This window comes from Callorhinus ursinus, unplaced genomic scaffold (genome assembly GCF_003265705.2).
Source record: "Callorhinus ursinus isolate GAN/ISIS: 27379988/994484 unplaced genomic scaffold, GSC_fseal_2.0 scaffold25, whole genome shotgun sequence".
NCBI lineage: Eukaryota > Metazoa > Chordata > Mammalia > Carnivora > Otariidae > Callorhinus > Callorhinus ursinus.
The window spans coordinates 10,336,544-10,349,454 of NW_027397087.1; the positions used below are offsets into that span (position 1 = coordinate 10,336,544).

General features: G+C 48.1%; 2 protein-coding genes across 22 annotated transcripts in view; one reads left to right on the plus strand and one right to left on the minus strand.

Annotated features, from left to right (window-relative positions):
- The window catches only part of PPIP5K1 (diphosphoinositol pentakisphosphate kinase 1), a 46,134-nt gene extending 42,172 nt beyond the window's left edge, over window positions 1–3,962 (minus strand). For 13 of the 17 annotated variants that reach the window (XM_025884267.2, XM_025884264.2, XM_073876900.1 and 10 more), the window contains exon 1: window positions 3,898–3,962. The gene's annotated coding sequence lies outside the window, so the exon portion shown is untranslated. Of the gene's footprint in view, window positions 1–2,613; window positions 3,002–3,442; window positions 3,758–3,897 lie in introns of those variants that run through there. The other 4 variants (XM_073876896.1, XM_073876893.1, XM_073876895.1 and 1 more) reach the window with 3 other exon arrangements.
- A 2,529-nt stretch (window positions 3,963–6,491) lies between these two features.
- LOC112833126 (creatine kinase U-type, mitochondrial) lies at window positions 6,492–12,818 on the plus strand. 5 transcript variants are annotated; one of them, XM_025884111.2, is made up of 10 exons: window positions 6,492–6,777; window positions 7,553–7,837; window positions 8,492–8,690; window positions 8,893–8,988; window positions 9,373–9,594; window positions 9,729–9,814; window positions 9,933–10,056; window positions 11,918–12,052; window positions 12,254–12,379; window positions 12,583–12,818. In XM_025884111.2, exons 2-10 carry the CDS (start codon window positions 7,689–7,691, stop codon window positions 12,697–12,699), a joined length of 1,254 nt encoding a protein of 417 aa, XP_025739896.1. In that variant the 5' UTR covers window positions 6,492–6,777; window positions 7,553–7,688; the 3' UTR covers window positions 12,700–12,818. The 5 variants fall into 5 exon arrangements, with proteins under 5 accessions (XP_025739896.1, XP_025739895.1, XP_073733011.1 ...); XM_025884110.2 differs by having other exon boundaries at window positions 6,492–6,684; window positions 7,520–7,837; XM_073876910.1 differs by having other exon boundaries at window positions 6,492–6,684.
- Window positions 12,819–12,911: the final 93 nt, after the last annotated feature.

Below are 12,911 nucleotides of genomic sequence, written 5' to 3' on the forward strand. Positions count from 1 at the left end.
TTCATTCCAAAATATTCCTATCCCTTCACCATCTCCCCACAGTAGTGTTCAACTCAGGGATTTAATTCAAGAGCAGAGGGAATGAGAGAACTCAGCTAGCTGCCTTTGACCTTAAGCCCCATCTTCATTCCTATAAAGGATTAACTCAAAAACATTTATCGAGGGCACCCTATGTTCTTTTTTTTTTTTTTAAAGATTTTATTCATTTGACAGAGCGAGAGAGCACAAGCAGGGGGAGCAGCAGAGGGAGAGGGAGAAGCAGGCTCCCTGCTGAGCAGGAAGCCCTGGGGCCGGATCCCAGAACCCTGGGATCATGACCTGAGCTGAAGGCAGACGCTTAACCGCTTAACCGACTGAGCCATCCAGGCGCCCCGAGGGCACTGTATGTTCTTTTTTTTTTTTTTTTTTTAAGATTTTATTTATTTATTTGAGAGAGAGAATGAGAGAGAGAGAGAGAGAGAGAGCACAAGAGGGGGGAGGGTCAGCGGAAGAAGCAGACTCCCTGCTAAGCAGGGAGCACGATGTGGGACTCGATCCTGGGACTCCAGGATCATGACCTGAGCCGAAGGCAGTCGCTTAACCAACTGAGCCACGCAGGTGCCCCGGGCACCCTATGTTCTAAGCATCATATCAGAACATTAAAATCCTCGATCCCCCCTCTCCCTCCTTCACGTGTTCCACTTTAAAAGACAAATACCCGAGTCCAGAAAATCTGTCAAGGAAAGAGGTCTAGTGTTGACTGGGAGGTTGAGGATACAGGCATGCATACAATAGCCTCCAACCCATTCTCAGACCAAAATTTCAGTTTTCTCTCTACCATGTCCTGGTACTACAGACCCAAGTCTGGTCTAGGCCACGGTCCCTTACACCAGAAGCTACAGTAGGAAAAAACTCTGTCTAGAGCCATAATCAGTGAGAACATCTTAATACTTAGAGTTGAGCCAGAACAATCTGGTAGTTCCATTTCTGCATACATACACCTACCGTAGTGGTTCTTAACTAATTGTGATTATGCTGGTTATCGGACATTTGGTAGGAAGCATTTTTGGTTGTCACAACTGGAAAGGTGCTATTGGCATCTAATGAGTAGAGGCCAAGGATGCTGCTTCACAGCTTAAAATGCATAGGATATTTCCCCACAACAAAGAATTATCTAGTCCAAAATGTCAGTAGTGTCGAGGTTGAGAATTTCTGCTATAAAAAACTCTCCCACATAACGAGACATGGGCAAAGATGTTCATACCCTCACTGCGGGTAATGGGAAGAACTGAAAACTCAGAGGTCACAAGTAGAATGGATAAATACACTGTAGTACATACAAATGATAAACAGCAATTTTTAAAAATGAAACAAAGATTTAACAATATGGACAATTTCCAAAAGCAAACTGCAGAAATACACATGCAGTACAATTCAGTTTGCATAAGTAAAAAATATTACATGTATTTATGACTGTATACATAATTAGTAAAAGTCTAAAAATATGGACTGGAAAGAAAGACATTAAAGTCATGATAGGGGTTACCTCTGAGAGGGGAAAATGGAACTGAGAAGGATCTGAGTGGAACTTTCCAACCTTATCTGTAATGTTTATTTCAACTTTTTAAAAAATCTAAAGCAAATACACAAAAGGTTAACATTTGTTAATACTAAAGTGCAGGGATATGGGTGTGCTGCTTTTTTCCAAAAATAAAATTGAGTCACCCAGCAGCGATTTTTCATTCTCCAAAAGTTCTCAGAAATACTAACCAATGACTCTAATGAAAGCCACAAACACCTTAAGTAAACGGATTTCGTAGTACAGACTTTTTAAATGGTCTCCAACAATTATTTTGTATTTTTATTTAAAACCCTTCCATTGCAAGTGGGATTTGCACCTTTAATTAGAAAGAGCTAACCTTTATGCAGCCCTTAACCTTTCTAGTCTTTACCATCTGTTTGTCTCCACTGGTCAACCACAACATGATCCTTAGACTTAACATTTCCAGTTGTCAGGGGGCCTGGGTGGCTCAGTCAGTTAAGCGTCTGCCTTCGGCTCAGTCATGATCCTGGTGTCCGGGGATTGAGGCGCAGTTGGGCTCCCTGCTCAGTGGGGAATCTGCTTCTCCCTCTCCCTCCCCGGCTTGTGGTCTCTCACTCTGACTCAAATAAATAAACAAAATCTTAAAAAAAAAAATTTCCAGTTGTCTATTGCAGATCTTATACATACACTCCCCCTCCTGATTAATAGGCTATTTCTTTGAACTCCTTTTTAGTGACCTGACCCCACTTCCACGATTTGTGGCATTCCCAAGGTCCCTGTGTAGTTTAAGCAAGCAGAATTTTGTTGCACCTTTATCTGAAGCAGGGGTTTTCTCTCATGTCTAAGGCTCCTAACACTTCACCCTTTTTTCCATCAAGTCCTTCCTGGTTTTCTACTGAATGTATATAGTCATTTTCCTGAAATTCTATTATATAACTTTATAACAGAGGATGGTAATAGAATGGGGAAGAGTCTGTTCACAAATACGGGGCTAAAGAGAGACAGAAAGGCCTAAATTCATACTTAACAAAGCAAAGATAGAAGCCTGACAGAAATAGCTATGATATAAGCCAGGATTTATTTAGATGTACCTCTGAGAGAGGCTGGGATTTGATGTGGTGCTCCGAGAGCCATTCCCCAGTTTTCTGTGCCCTTCTCCCCAACCCCCTCTCCTTCAATACTTTGTTGCGAAACAGAAGAAAACTTCTCGCTCTACAAAAGGGCTAAAGGGCAGTCTAACTCCGGCCTGAATCAATGCAAATGGATGGAAAAAAGGGAGGGTCAGAGGTGGGGAGAAGATAGGTAGGTAGGGATGGAGGGTGGGGCAGTCGGGTAATCTCAGAAACACAGATGTTAAGTCAGATCTGAAGAGGGGGTAGGAGAGGGTGAACGGCGTAACTTTTTCATCCCTTAGAATTCAGGGTTGTTTGCAGTAGTCCTCGAATTTCCTTAATCACCATGCACTTAATAGAGGGCACCATTAGTGGTGAAGGGGAAACCTCAATACACAGTCCAAGCAGGAATATTTCCAACATGGTAAAACTCCTCAGGCCACCAACACGATCTTCTTCCCACCTAAATTCCCTCTAGATGCAATGCTTACTCCTGCATACATACCCACATTCTGACACTGATGAATCGTGCTGATGCCCTTGTTTATCAACCCACTCATGCTCCCTTCTTCCCCTAATTTGCTAAAATGACTCCCCACTGACCCCCTCAACCGCTCAACACTGCTGCCCCTCCCCCACGCTGATCAACTAATCCAATTAATAATCCAACTAATCCTCTCACTTAGTGATTCTCCAGCATTAAGCAGCCCTCCAAACCCGCCGATGAGTCACCACACTTGGTAACGTATTTATATCGAACCCTCCATGATCCCCCACAAAGAACGCCTCCGATCCATTCCGTCCTTACACTAGCCCTCTCCAGGGTCCCCTCCTCTCTGCAACAAGCCCAGCCTGCGGCGATCCTCTCCCGCGTCGACTCCATTCCACTCTTCCTCACACAGACCTCCCCACCCTGACCCGCTCCCCTGCTGCCTCCGCTCCTCACGCAGGACTCCCTCTTCCTCCCGCAAATCCTCAAACCCCTCTCTTCTCTTGCTGACCCCCTCCGGTGTCTCTCCCCACACAGCTCCCGCTCACGAATGCCGCCCTCCGATGCGATTCCACACCAGCCTTCGCCCGCCCCCGCCTTACTCTCCCTACGCTGACATTGAGGCCTCTTCCCTGGGCCTCTTTCCGAAGCTGCCCCCACCCGGTACTAAACACGGTCCTCAGCACCACCAGAGCCCACTCTACCCAGCCCACCCCCTCAGATACCGCCCCCAGCCCCCAGCCACTCCCCCACCGCCCCCGGCCCTCGCTCACCCGCCTCCCTGCGCTCGCGCAGCCGAACCTGCAGTCAGCGACACCTGACAGCAGCCCAATCAAAGCGCGGCTTCTCTGCCGTGTCACCAATCAGCGGAGGGCGCGCACCGGCAACAGAGTCAGGCTGCGTTGGCCCGCACTTCTGCGTGGAGGAGGGTGGCCCCTAGCGGCTGCAGGGAGGGAGTGCAACCTGATGCTCCCCTTCCTCCGATTTCTGCGTTGGCACAGCCCAGATGCTTCGTTCAGACAGAGACTTTACAAGTGAGACCAAGAGCAGGGAAGAAGCAAGATGCAGAGGAAGAGGTACAATTTGTGCCATTGCATGTCCTTGAGAACAAAACCAGGTTTTCTGTTTGTTTTTTAAAACAAAAGGAGTGTGACATACTTAGCCAATAGATGTAGGTTGAAAATGTTAACAGTTGTAGAGGAGTAGACTGGAGACAAAAAGGGACAATGAGAAAAACAAATCAGAAAGTTAAGGGAAGGAACAAAGAGACTTATTTATGGAGGAGACAAGAAAAAGGATGGACATGGAAGACTGGGTAAGATGGTTCCCATCTCCACACTGGGCTTGTTCTTTACTCCTCCCCCAGCCTTGGAACCAGACAAACCTGGGTTTGAATCCTGGCCTTGCCTTTAAAAGCTGTGCAGCTTTGGACAAGTCACTGAACTTCCCTCAGCCTTCATTTCTCCGTCTGTAAGAGAGTGGTTTAAAAACCTAATCGGGGCGCCTAGGTGGCTCCATCGGTTAAACGTCTGCCAGGACCGTAGGATCGAGACCCTCATCGGGCTCCCCTGCTCTACAGGGAGCCTGCTTCCCTCTCCCTGTGCCTGCCACTCCCCCTGCTTGTGCGCGTGTGCTCTCTCTCTCTGTGAAATAAATAAATACAATATTAAAAAAAAACCCTAATCATAAGGTACTGATTATATGAAAGCATTTTTATTCTTTGTTTTTTTTAAGATTTTATTTATTTATTTGACAAAGAGAGACACGGGCGAGAGCGGGAACACAAGCGGGGGGGTGGGGGTGGGAGAGGGAGAAGCAGTCTTCCGGCGGAGCAGGGAGCCCGATGTGGGACTGGATCCCAGGACCCTGAAATCATAACCTGAGTCGAAGGCAGATGCTTAACGACTGACTCACCCAGGCGCCCCTGCATTTTTATTCTTATCTTTTCATTCTTACTTAGGTTTCCCTGGCCAAGACAATCCCAAGTTCCATGTGTTTCCTCTGCAACTTGGGGGATCCTACCACTTTTCAGTCAGGTGCCTCATTATACTGACCCCAAGGCATCCTGAATGAGATAGGGGTGATTCTAAGGACGGTCCCTAAGGGAAATAGAATCCTCCTTAGTTCTGCTCAGGCTCATGTTCTCTCCACTGCTCCAACCTTTCAAACAAGTTATTAAAACATCTTCTACTTAATTAACTTGTCTTCTCACCTCCCCCGCCCCCCGAAAAATGTAGGCTCAGTTCCTGGTCATCCATTGGAACAATCCAATTCAATGAAATGATACATACAAGAGTTCCTTATAATTGTAAAGTGCTTTATAAATGTTAAGTAGTATTGATATCATTATCATTAAAGAAATCAAATATATATATATATCAATTACTTTCTGTATGCGCTAGGATAATTTTTTAAAGTGAGCATTAATACATTATGTGGCTGTTAGAGGTTCACAGGGAATAAGAAAAGTACACAAATACATGTCTTTTCTCAGCGGAGCTAGTACTCAAATTTGGACAGCTAGTCTCCAAACTTGAGTGCTTTCTCTATTCCTCTGGGCAAGTCTTATTTTTCCTTCTGTAATTCTCTCTTCTTGTTTCCTACCTCTTTAATCTTAGTAACCACCCTCTCAATCAAATAACAACCCTACTGCTCTGAAAGATTATCTCCCTTCTTTATCTGAGTAAACATATACCATTCCAAGTAATTATATTTGCTTGCTTATAACTACTCCTTAAGCTAGACACTGAGCCCACAGGTAACATTTTCCATCTCTCCAAAAGTGACTCTAACTATAGTACTCTATTCTCTGATATTTGTTCTCTTACCAGAAGAAGGAATTAAGTGACAGACACAGAATAGAGGTGGATGCCTTCTGAGGATACCAACAAATGAGGAAGGGAGGAAAAAGAACACAGGAGAAGCTTGAGAGGAATAAAGGGAATCAGAGTATAGGGGTGGGGTCTCATCAGTGGAGCCAGAGGACAATGTGAAGGGAATTTCTCTTTCTCAAATAAGATTTCCAAGTATCTTACTATCTTGTGGGTACACCACCAAGATAGCTGAGAGAAGGGACTAACACCATCATACGAACCCCACCTTAACTGACTTTCCATACTGAAGCCCCACATCTCTATTTTGGCTCCAGCATTCATTCTCTTTCCTGCCGGGACAAAGGTCAAGTCACACCTAAGTCACACTTTGAACTGTGGGAACACACTCTCTCCAATCTGAATACACACCTTGTGAGGAGAGAGGACAGAGGACCAGTAGGAAGGCAGAGATTCCCTGGCAACCTTAGCCCTTGAACACCACTGCCCTTTACACTCTGTATTAAACAGCATTAGGGAACCAAGAGAAGCAACACCTGTGGTGGTTGGAGACCTGTGCCTGCCTGTCTCATTCCTACACGTCGTCATCTTACCACACCCTTCACCTCACCTTACACTCCCCTCCAGCCCAGGAACTGGAAACTACAAAGAGGGAAGAGAAGGGAGAGGAGAAAGAGGAACTAACGATTCCCTGCCCAGCCCCAGCTCCATACCCGGGGCAACCAACAGGTAGGCAAGCTTGCCGAGAATACTCAGAGGCAGTCCTGTGGGCAGCAAACATTTCTGAAGCTGGATAAAGCACGAAGAATTAAAAGTTCGAAGGTGAAGTAGAAGATGGGGAGGAGGGAAGGGGAAGGAAAGCTGGAGATCATGAGAAGTGGAGGCAGGACAGGGCTTCAGGCTTGGGGGCTGAGTGTGGGTAGGGAACACAATATAAATGGGGTAAGAGTTAATGTTTCTCGGGTTCCTCTCAGGGAATTCTTCCACAACCTTGTAAGAATAGCACAAGTGTGGCAGAAGGGCGGCTTTGTCCTCTTCCTGGTTCTAAGGAAAAGGTGACCTTGAGCCACCAGGCGTCTTTCCCACTATCTGCCTCTGCGTGCTTCCTTCCTGTCTTACTCTGGTATCTGTACTTATTCCGCGGTTTCTCCCCACGGCCGCCTCCCCTGAGAATATGAAGAGGTTGCCGGGGAAGGCCGAAAACTAGAGAAGAGGTTGTGCAATGTCACCCTTTGACACCCAGAGGGACGAATCGGGTTCCCGATGAAATGGAGAGGCTTGGGGGAAGGGTGTTTAGGCTTTCGCGGGTCCCCTCGGGTGCTGTCCTGTACTTGGTGCTGAAATCTGGGCGACCTCGTCTCAGGTGGGCCCGCGTCCCCAACCTAGAGTTGGGGAGCTCCGGTCCCCGAATCTACCTGGCTGTGCTTCCCTCCTCGGCCCCCGCACACCTAGCGCGGTCGCAGGCGGAAAGGCGGGGCCTGCATGAGCCCCACCCCTGGAGACTGCGGCTGGGGCCTCCCTCTCCTCCACCGACCGCCGCTCGCTCATTGCGCCTCTCCTGCAGTCTGGTTGGAACCCCCTGCCTCTCCCGCTCCAGCCTCCACTCCGGCCCCCATTTCGGCTCCAGCCTCGCACCCAGCTCCGGCCCTCAATCTTCCTGGTTGCATCCTCCCTCCCCGTTCCTGCCCTGCGCCAGCTCCAGCCTCGGGATTGAGTAGCCGGTCCCTCAAGCCATGGCTGGTCCCTTCTCTCGTCTGCTGTCCGCCCGCCCCGGTCTCAGGCTCCTGGCTTTGGCAGGAGCTGGGTCTCTAGCCGCTGGGTTTCTGCTCCGCCCGGAACCTGTAAGAGCTGCCAGTGAACGACGAAGGCTGTATCCCCCGAGGTATCAGTATCTGAGACGCAAGGGTGTGTGTGTGGTGGGGGGGTGAGGGGAGGTGGTGACGAGAACGAAGATGGGGATGGAGATGAGGACCCGGGCAACAGAGAAGGGTTATAATCACGAAGCCTCTGGAGTGGAGTGCTGTGCAATCTGGAGACCTCAGTGGGTTAGGAATTGAGGCCAAAACCGTGAGGCTAACGCATTCCTGGGGACCTGTAACGCGCAGTCCCCGCCCCCAAGACCCGTTCTGGCCCTGTGAGTTCTGGCTGCACCTACTCTGCCCAAATCCCTAACTGAGAGACCAGTAACTATCCTTTTCGCTTTCCTCCCTCTCCTTTCCTGCTGTTTCCCCCCATTTCCTGAATTCCCCTCTTTGGTCTTGCCCTTCCCCCATCCCTGATGCTGTGCTAATGGTAGGAAAGAACTGAGCAAATCTGGGGGAATTGAGCCGGTCGCTCAGAGGAAGCTAGAACTGTTGGGAAAGAATAGACCCTGAAAGTCCCCAACCTTGGTAATTCAAGGTTTAGGCTCCCTCTAATCTCCCCTCCTCCCAAGGAGCAAAGCCAGATATGGCTAACTGGATAGCTCCCAGCTGACTGCACTGGGTCTAGGCCCCCTGTGCCCTCCCTCCATGGTTACTGGGTACCCCCTCCCTAGCGCTGAGTACCCAGACCTCCGAAAGCACAACAACTGCATGGCCAGTCACCTGACCCCAGCAGTCTATGCCCGGCTCTGCGACAAGACCACACCCACTGGTTGGACGCTAGATCAGTGTATCCAGACTGGCGTGGACAACCCCGGCCACCCCTTCATCAAGACTGTGGGCATGGTAGCTGGAGATGAGGAGACCTATGAGGTAGGGGGCCCCCAGAGTCTCCCTGGTGACCCAACTCATCTTCCCAGTAATCCCAGCTCCTTCCCCCTACAGACCCTCACTTTCCCTTAAGGCTGGACCTTCCATACTCACGTTTTCTGACCCAGTGAAATCAATCCACAACTAAAGCCTGGAAAGGGATCTCCTCTCTTTAACCACCCTCTCCCTCTTAATTCCCCATCAGGTATTTGCTGAGCTGTTTGATCCCGTGATACAAGAGCGACACAATGGATATGACCCCCGAACAATGAGACATACCACTGACCTGGATGCCAGCAAGGTAGGTCAGATATTCCCCATCTGATTTGGATTGCCTTATGTACAACACTCTGTTTCTCTAATCTCTTCACCTTAATTATTTCCTGACTCGGAGTCATTAGACTGCTAAGCTTTTAGTGTTGGTGTTGGGGGAGGAATTATATCTTAAGAAGCAGCGGATATGGAGAGGAGAGGAGAGGGTGGATGAGGATGACCATACCCCAAAGTAGGCAGTTTGAGGGAGGGTTCATAATGCTCCCTTCAGTTGGAGTACTTGCCCATTGAACTTCTCCTTCCAATGAATGCAGTCGGGGTCCCTACAGTCCTTAAGGTCTCTCCTTCCCCCAAGGCCCTCAGTTCCCACCCGCTGTGTCTGTGACTTATATTAATTTCTCTTATTCCCTAGATCCGTTCTGGCTACTTTGATGAGAGGTATGTATTGTCCTCGAGAGTCAGAACTGGCCGAAGTATCCGCGGACTCAGTCTTCCTCCAGCCTGCACTCGGGCAGAGCGACGAGAAGTGGAACGTGTTGTAGTGGATGCACTGAGTGGGCTGAAGGGTGACCTGGCTGGACGTTACTATCGGCTGAGTGAGATGACAGAGGCTGAGCAGCAGCAGCTTATTGATGTGAGGGGCCTTGAGAGGGAGCAGGGCTGAGGAGCAGATGGAAAGAAGAGTCAGAGGGGAGGGTGGGCCAGATGAGACAGAGGCCCAGGGGCTACTGTGAGGATTCTTAAACTAAGTCCTTTTACTTGCCTCAGGATCACTTCCTATTTGATAAGCCTGTGTCCCCATTGCTGACTGCAGCGGGAATGGCTCGAGACTGGCCAGATGCTCGTGGGATCTGGTATGAGGCTTACCTTACCTCTTTTGCCCCCATGCTGTTGAGTGCCTTCTATTCCTCTGTCTCCTCCAGTTCTTGACCTGCCTCTTGATCCCTGTCTTTTCCTCTTTTCTGCTTTCAGGCACAACAATGAGAAGAGCTTCTTGATCTGGGTGAATGAGGAGGATCATACACGGGTCATCTCCATGGAGAAGGGCGGCAACATGAAGAGAGTGTTTGAAAGATTCTGCCGAGGCCTCAAAGAGGTTGGAGAAGAATGTATAAGGGAACTAGGTGGGAGGACATAAGGAAAAACCAAAGACTAGACTGTATCATTTATCAACCAACTCAGGACACTTTGGATGGCAAAGGGGATCACTTGTCATATATCAGGACTGTCCAGGGAAAACCAGGATAGACGGTCACCCAAGAATAGAGAGAAAGAACGTCATGAGCCTAAGGCAGTAAATAAAGCAGTTGCCAGATAAGACCAAGAAGGAATAACTGAGATAGTGGGTCAGTGCCCAGGATGTGTGGAGTGTGCAGATAAGGAAAAATTTGAGCCTGGATCGATGTAGGGAGTGAAAGATTGGTGTATTCGTGATTCCAATGTAACCACCCAGTTCTGAACCAAGGTAGGCCTTGGCTCTGGATTCTGTCATTCTTGCTAAAGTATCATGTCTAGGGTTTAAGCTGAGAGTAGGAGGGAGACTGGGAAAAATGGAAGATGGAATGGCTTAAGTTCCAGAATGTGTGGCTCTACAGAATTCTTCAATCTTATATGGATTATATGGATTAGGTCTCCATATTCTATTCTAGATTAGAAATCCCCATAAACCCGGTGCTTATTATATGTTCTCATATATACAATTCTATTTTGGACTTGTAAAGACAGAGAGCTCCTCCTCTTTTAGATTCTAGCTGGGAAGTTTTTATTGTTTTTGGCAAATAACAGATAACATATTCTGACTTTAAGTGGGTAGGGAAGTACTTTTTAAATGATAAGCCTCAGGTTTCTCCTCTGTAAAATTGGGATAGTAAAGCTTCCTACATTTTATGTTGTTGTGGGGATTAAATGAGACAATGCATGTAACATGCCTGGCCCATAATAAATGTTCAGTAAGTGTTAGCTCCTGTTATTGTTATTATTATTATTATTTTAAAAGATTTTATTTATTATTTGACAGAGAGAGACACAGCGAGCGAGGGAACAGAAGCAGGGGTTGTGGGAGAGGGAGAAGCAGGCTTCCCGCAGAGCAGGGAGCCCGATGCGGGGCTCAATCCCAGGACTCTGGGATCATAACCTAAGCCGAAGGTGGTGCTTAATGACTGAGCCACCCAGGCGCCCCCTGTTACTATTTTTTAATGGAAGGGTTTCCCCTTGTTCAGCCTATTAGATAACCGCCCCCCCATGCCATGGTTTTTTTTCTGAACTATGAATAGGGTCCCCTTTACTCATGTTAGGTAGTTTTCATGTCCATCACTCTGGCAGATCCCCGTCTCTTGAACTCTAATGGTCATCTCCATGATTAGGATGCTCAAGTGAAACAAAACACCCATCCCATACTCCCCTCTCCAACCCCTCTTGCACACCCATAAGTATGAGTCCGGTTCTTCTGGACTGTTTGCACCTTTCTCTCTGCCTTATCACATGTGCTTTTTCCACAGCTAACAGAAGGCTTTCTTGCCTCTTCCTGTTGCAAAGCCTACACCCTCATTTTATGTGTGAAAGAACCCTTCCAAACTCTAGGCTCATTAGCAAAGCAAAGATAATCCATGCATGCTGAGCTCATTGAATAATCATCCCTTTCTCAGTTCAGTTTACCACCTCCACTCATTTCCCGAGATCATCCCGAATGCATCATTCTCCCAAGTTTCTCTTCTTCCACACACAAGATATTTTGCTGTAATCTCACCATTATGGGCTTGCAACATCAAAATTACCTTGTATGCATGATAATAACAAACAACTTAAACACACACACATACACACACACACACAGCAATGTCATTCTTTCACAGCCCAAGTTTCTGGTTCTAGATATACTTTTAGAGTTCCTGTAGGTCTGGCTAAGGGAGGGTTCACATATCCCTGACTTTTCACTAACAGAGCCTTTATGGACTCAGGTGGAGCGGCTGATCCAGGAGCGTGGCTGGGAGTTCATGTGGAATGAGCGTTTGGGATACATCTTGACCTGTCCGTCTAACCTGGGCACTGGACTTCGGGCAGGAGTACACATCAAACTGCCCCTGCTAAGCAAAGTAAAGGAATTGTGGGGTTAGAGTGGGGTGTGAGTGAGGAAGGTGGCTGTGTGTGGATGGGAGGGTGGGAGCATTTTGGAAAGGAGCCAGACATATTATGGCTAGAAAATGTCAGGGGAAAGAGCTCTGAGCACGTTCAGGGTAAAACCAGTCTCTGCCCCCTATTGACCCTGCCCCCAACCCCTATCTCCTCCCCTCTAGGATAGCCGCTTCCCAAAGATCCTGGAGAACTTAAGGCTCCAAAAGCGTGGTACTGGAGGAGTGGACACAGCTGCCACAGGCAGTGTCTTTGACATCTCTAATTTGGACCGACTGGGCAAGTCAGAGGTGAGATCCTTAGGGATTAGGGTGAGGAGAGGCATAGGTCTCTGGGGGTTGAAATATGATGGTGAGTGGGCCCCAGGAATCTGAAATGAAATTCAGGTTGAGTGGGGAGGCAACTGGAAATGAGTTCCTTGAGCAGGCAAATCAGTGCTAAAGAAGGAAACTCGAGTTATGGGAAGCAGAGGTCAAGGGTTAGTGTCCTTCAGGTGGAGCTGGTGCAGCTGGTCATCGATGGAGTAAACTATTTGATTGATTGTGAACGGCGTCTGGAGAGAGGCCAGGATATCCGCATCCCTCCACCTCTTGTCCACAGTAAACATTAAATCCCCCTCCCCAGAAGATGACTCAAGATCCCTAGGAGTTCTGCTCATTCTAATGCGGCCCATTCTACTTGCCTTGGATGCCCCCAACTCCTTCTGTCCTAGTAAAGACTCCTTGCTATGCTCTAGCTGTCTGTGTCATTTCTAATGGTTGGGGTGAGGAGGGTCTAGCCTCCAGGAAAGGAAAAGAAGCAGTGGGGTTATTTATGATGGAA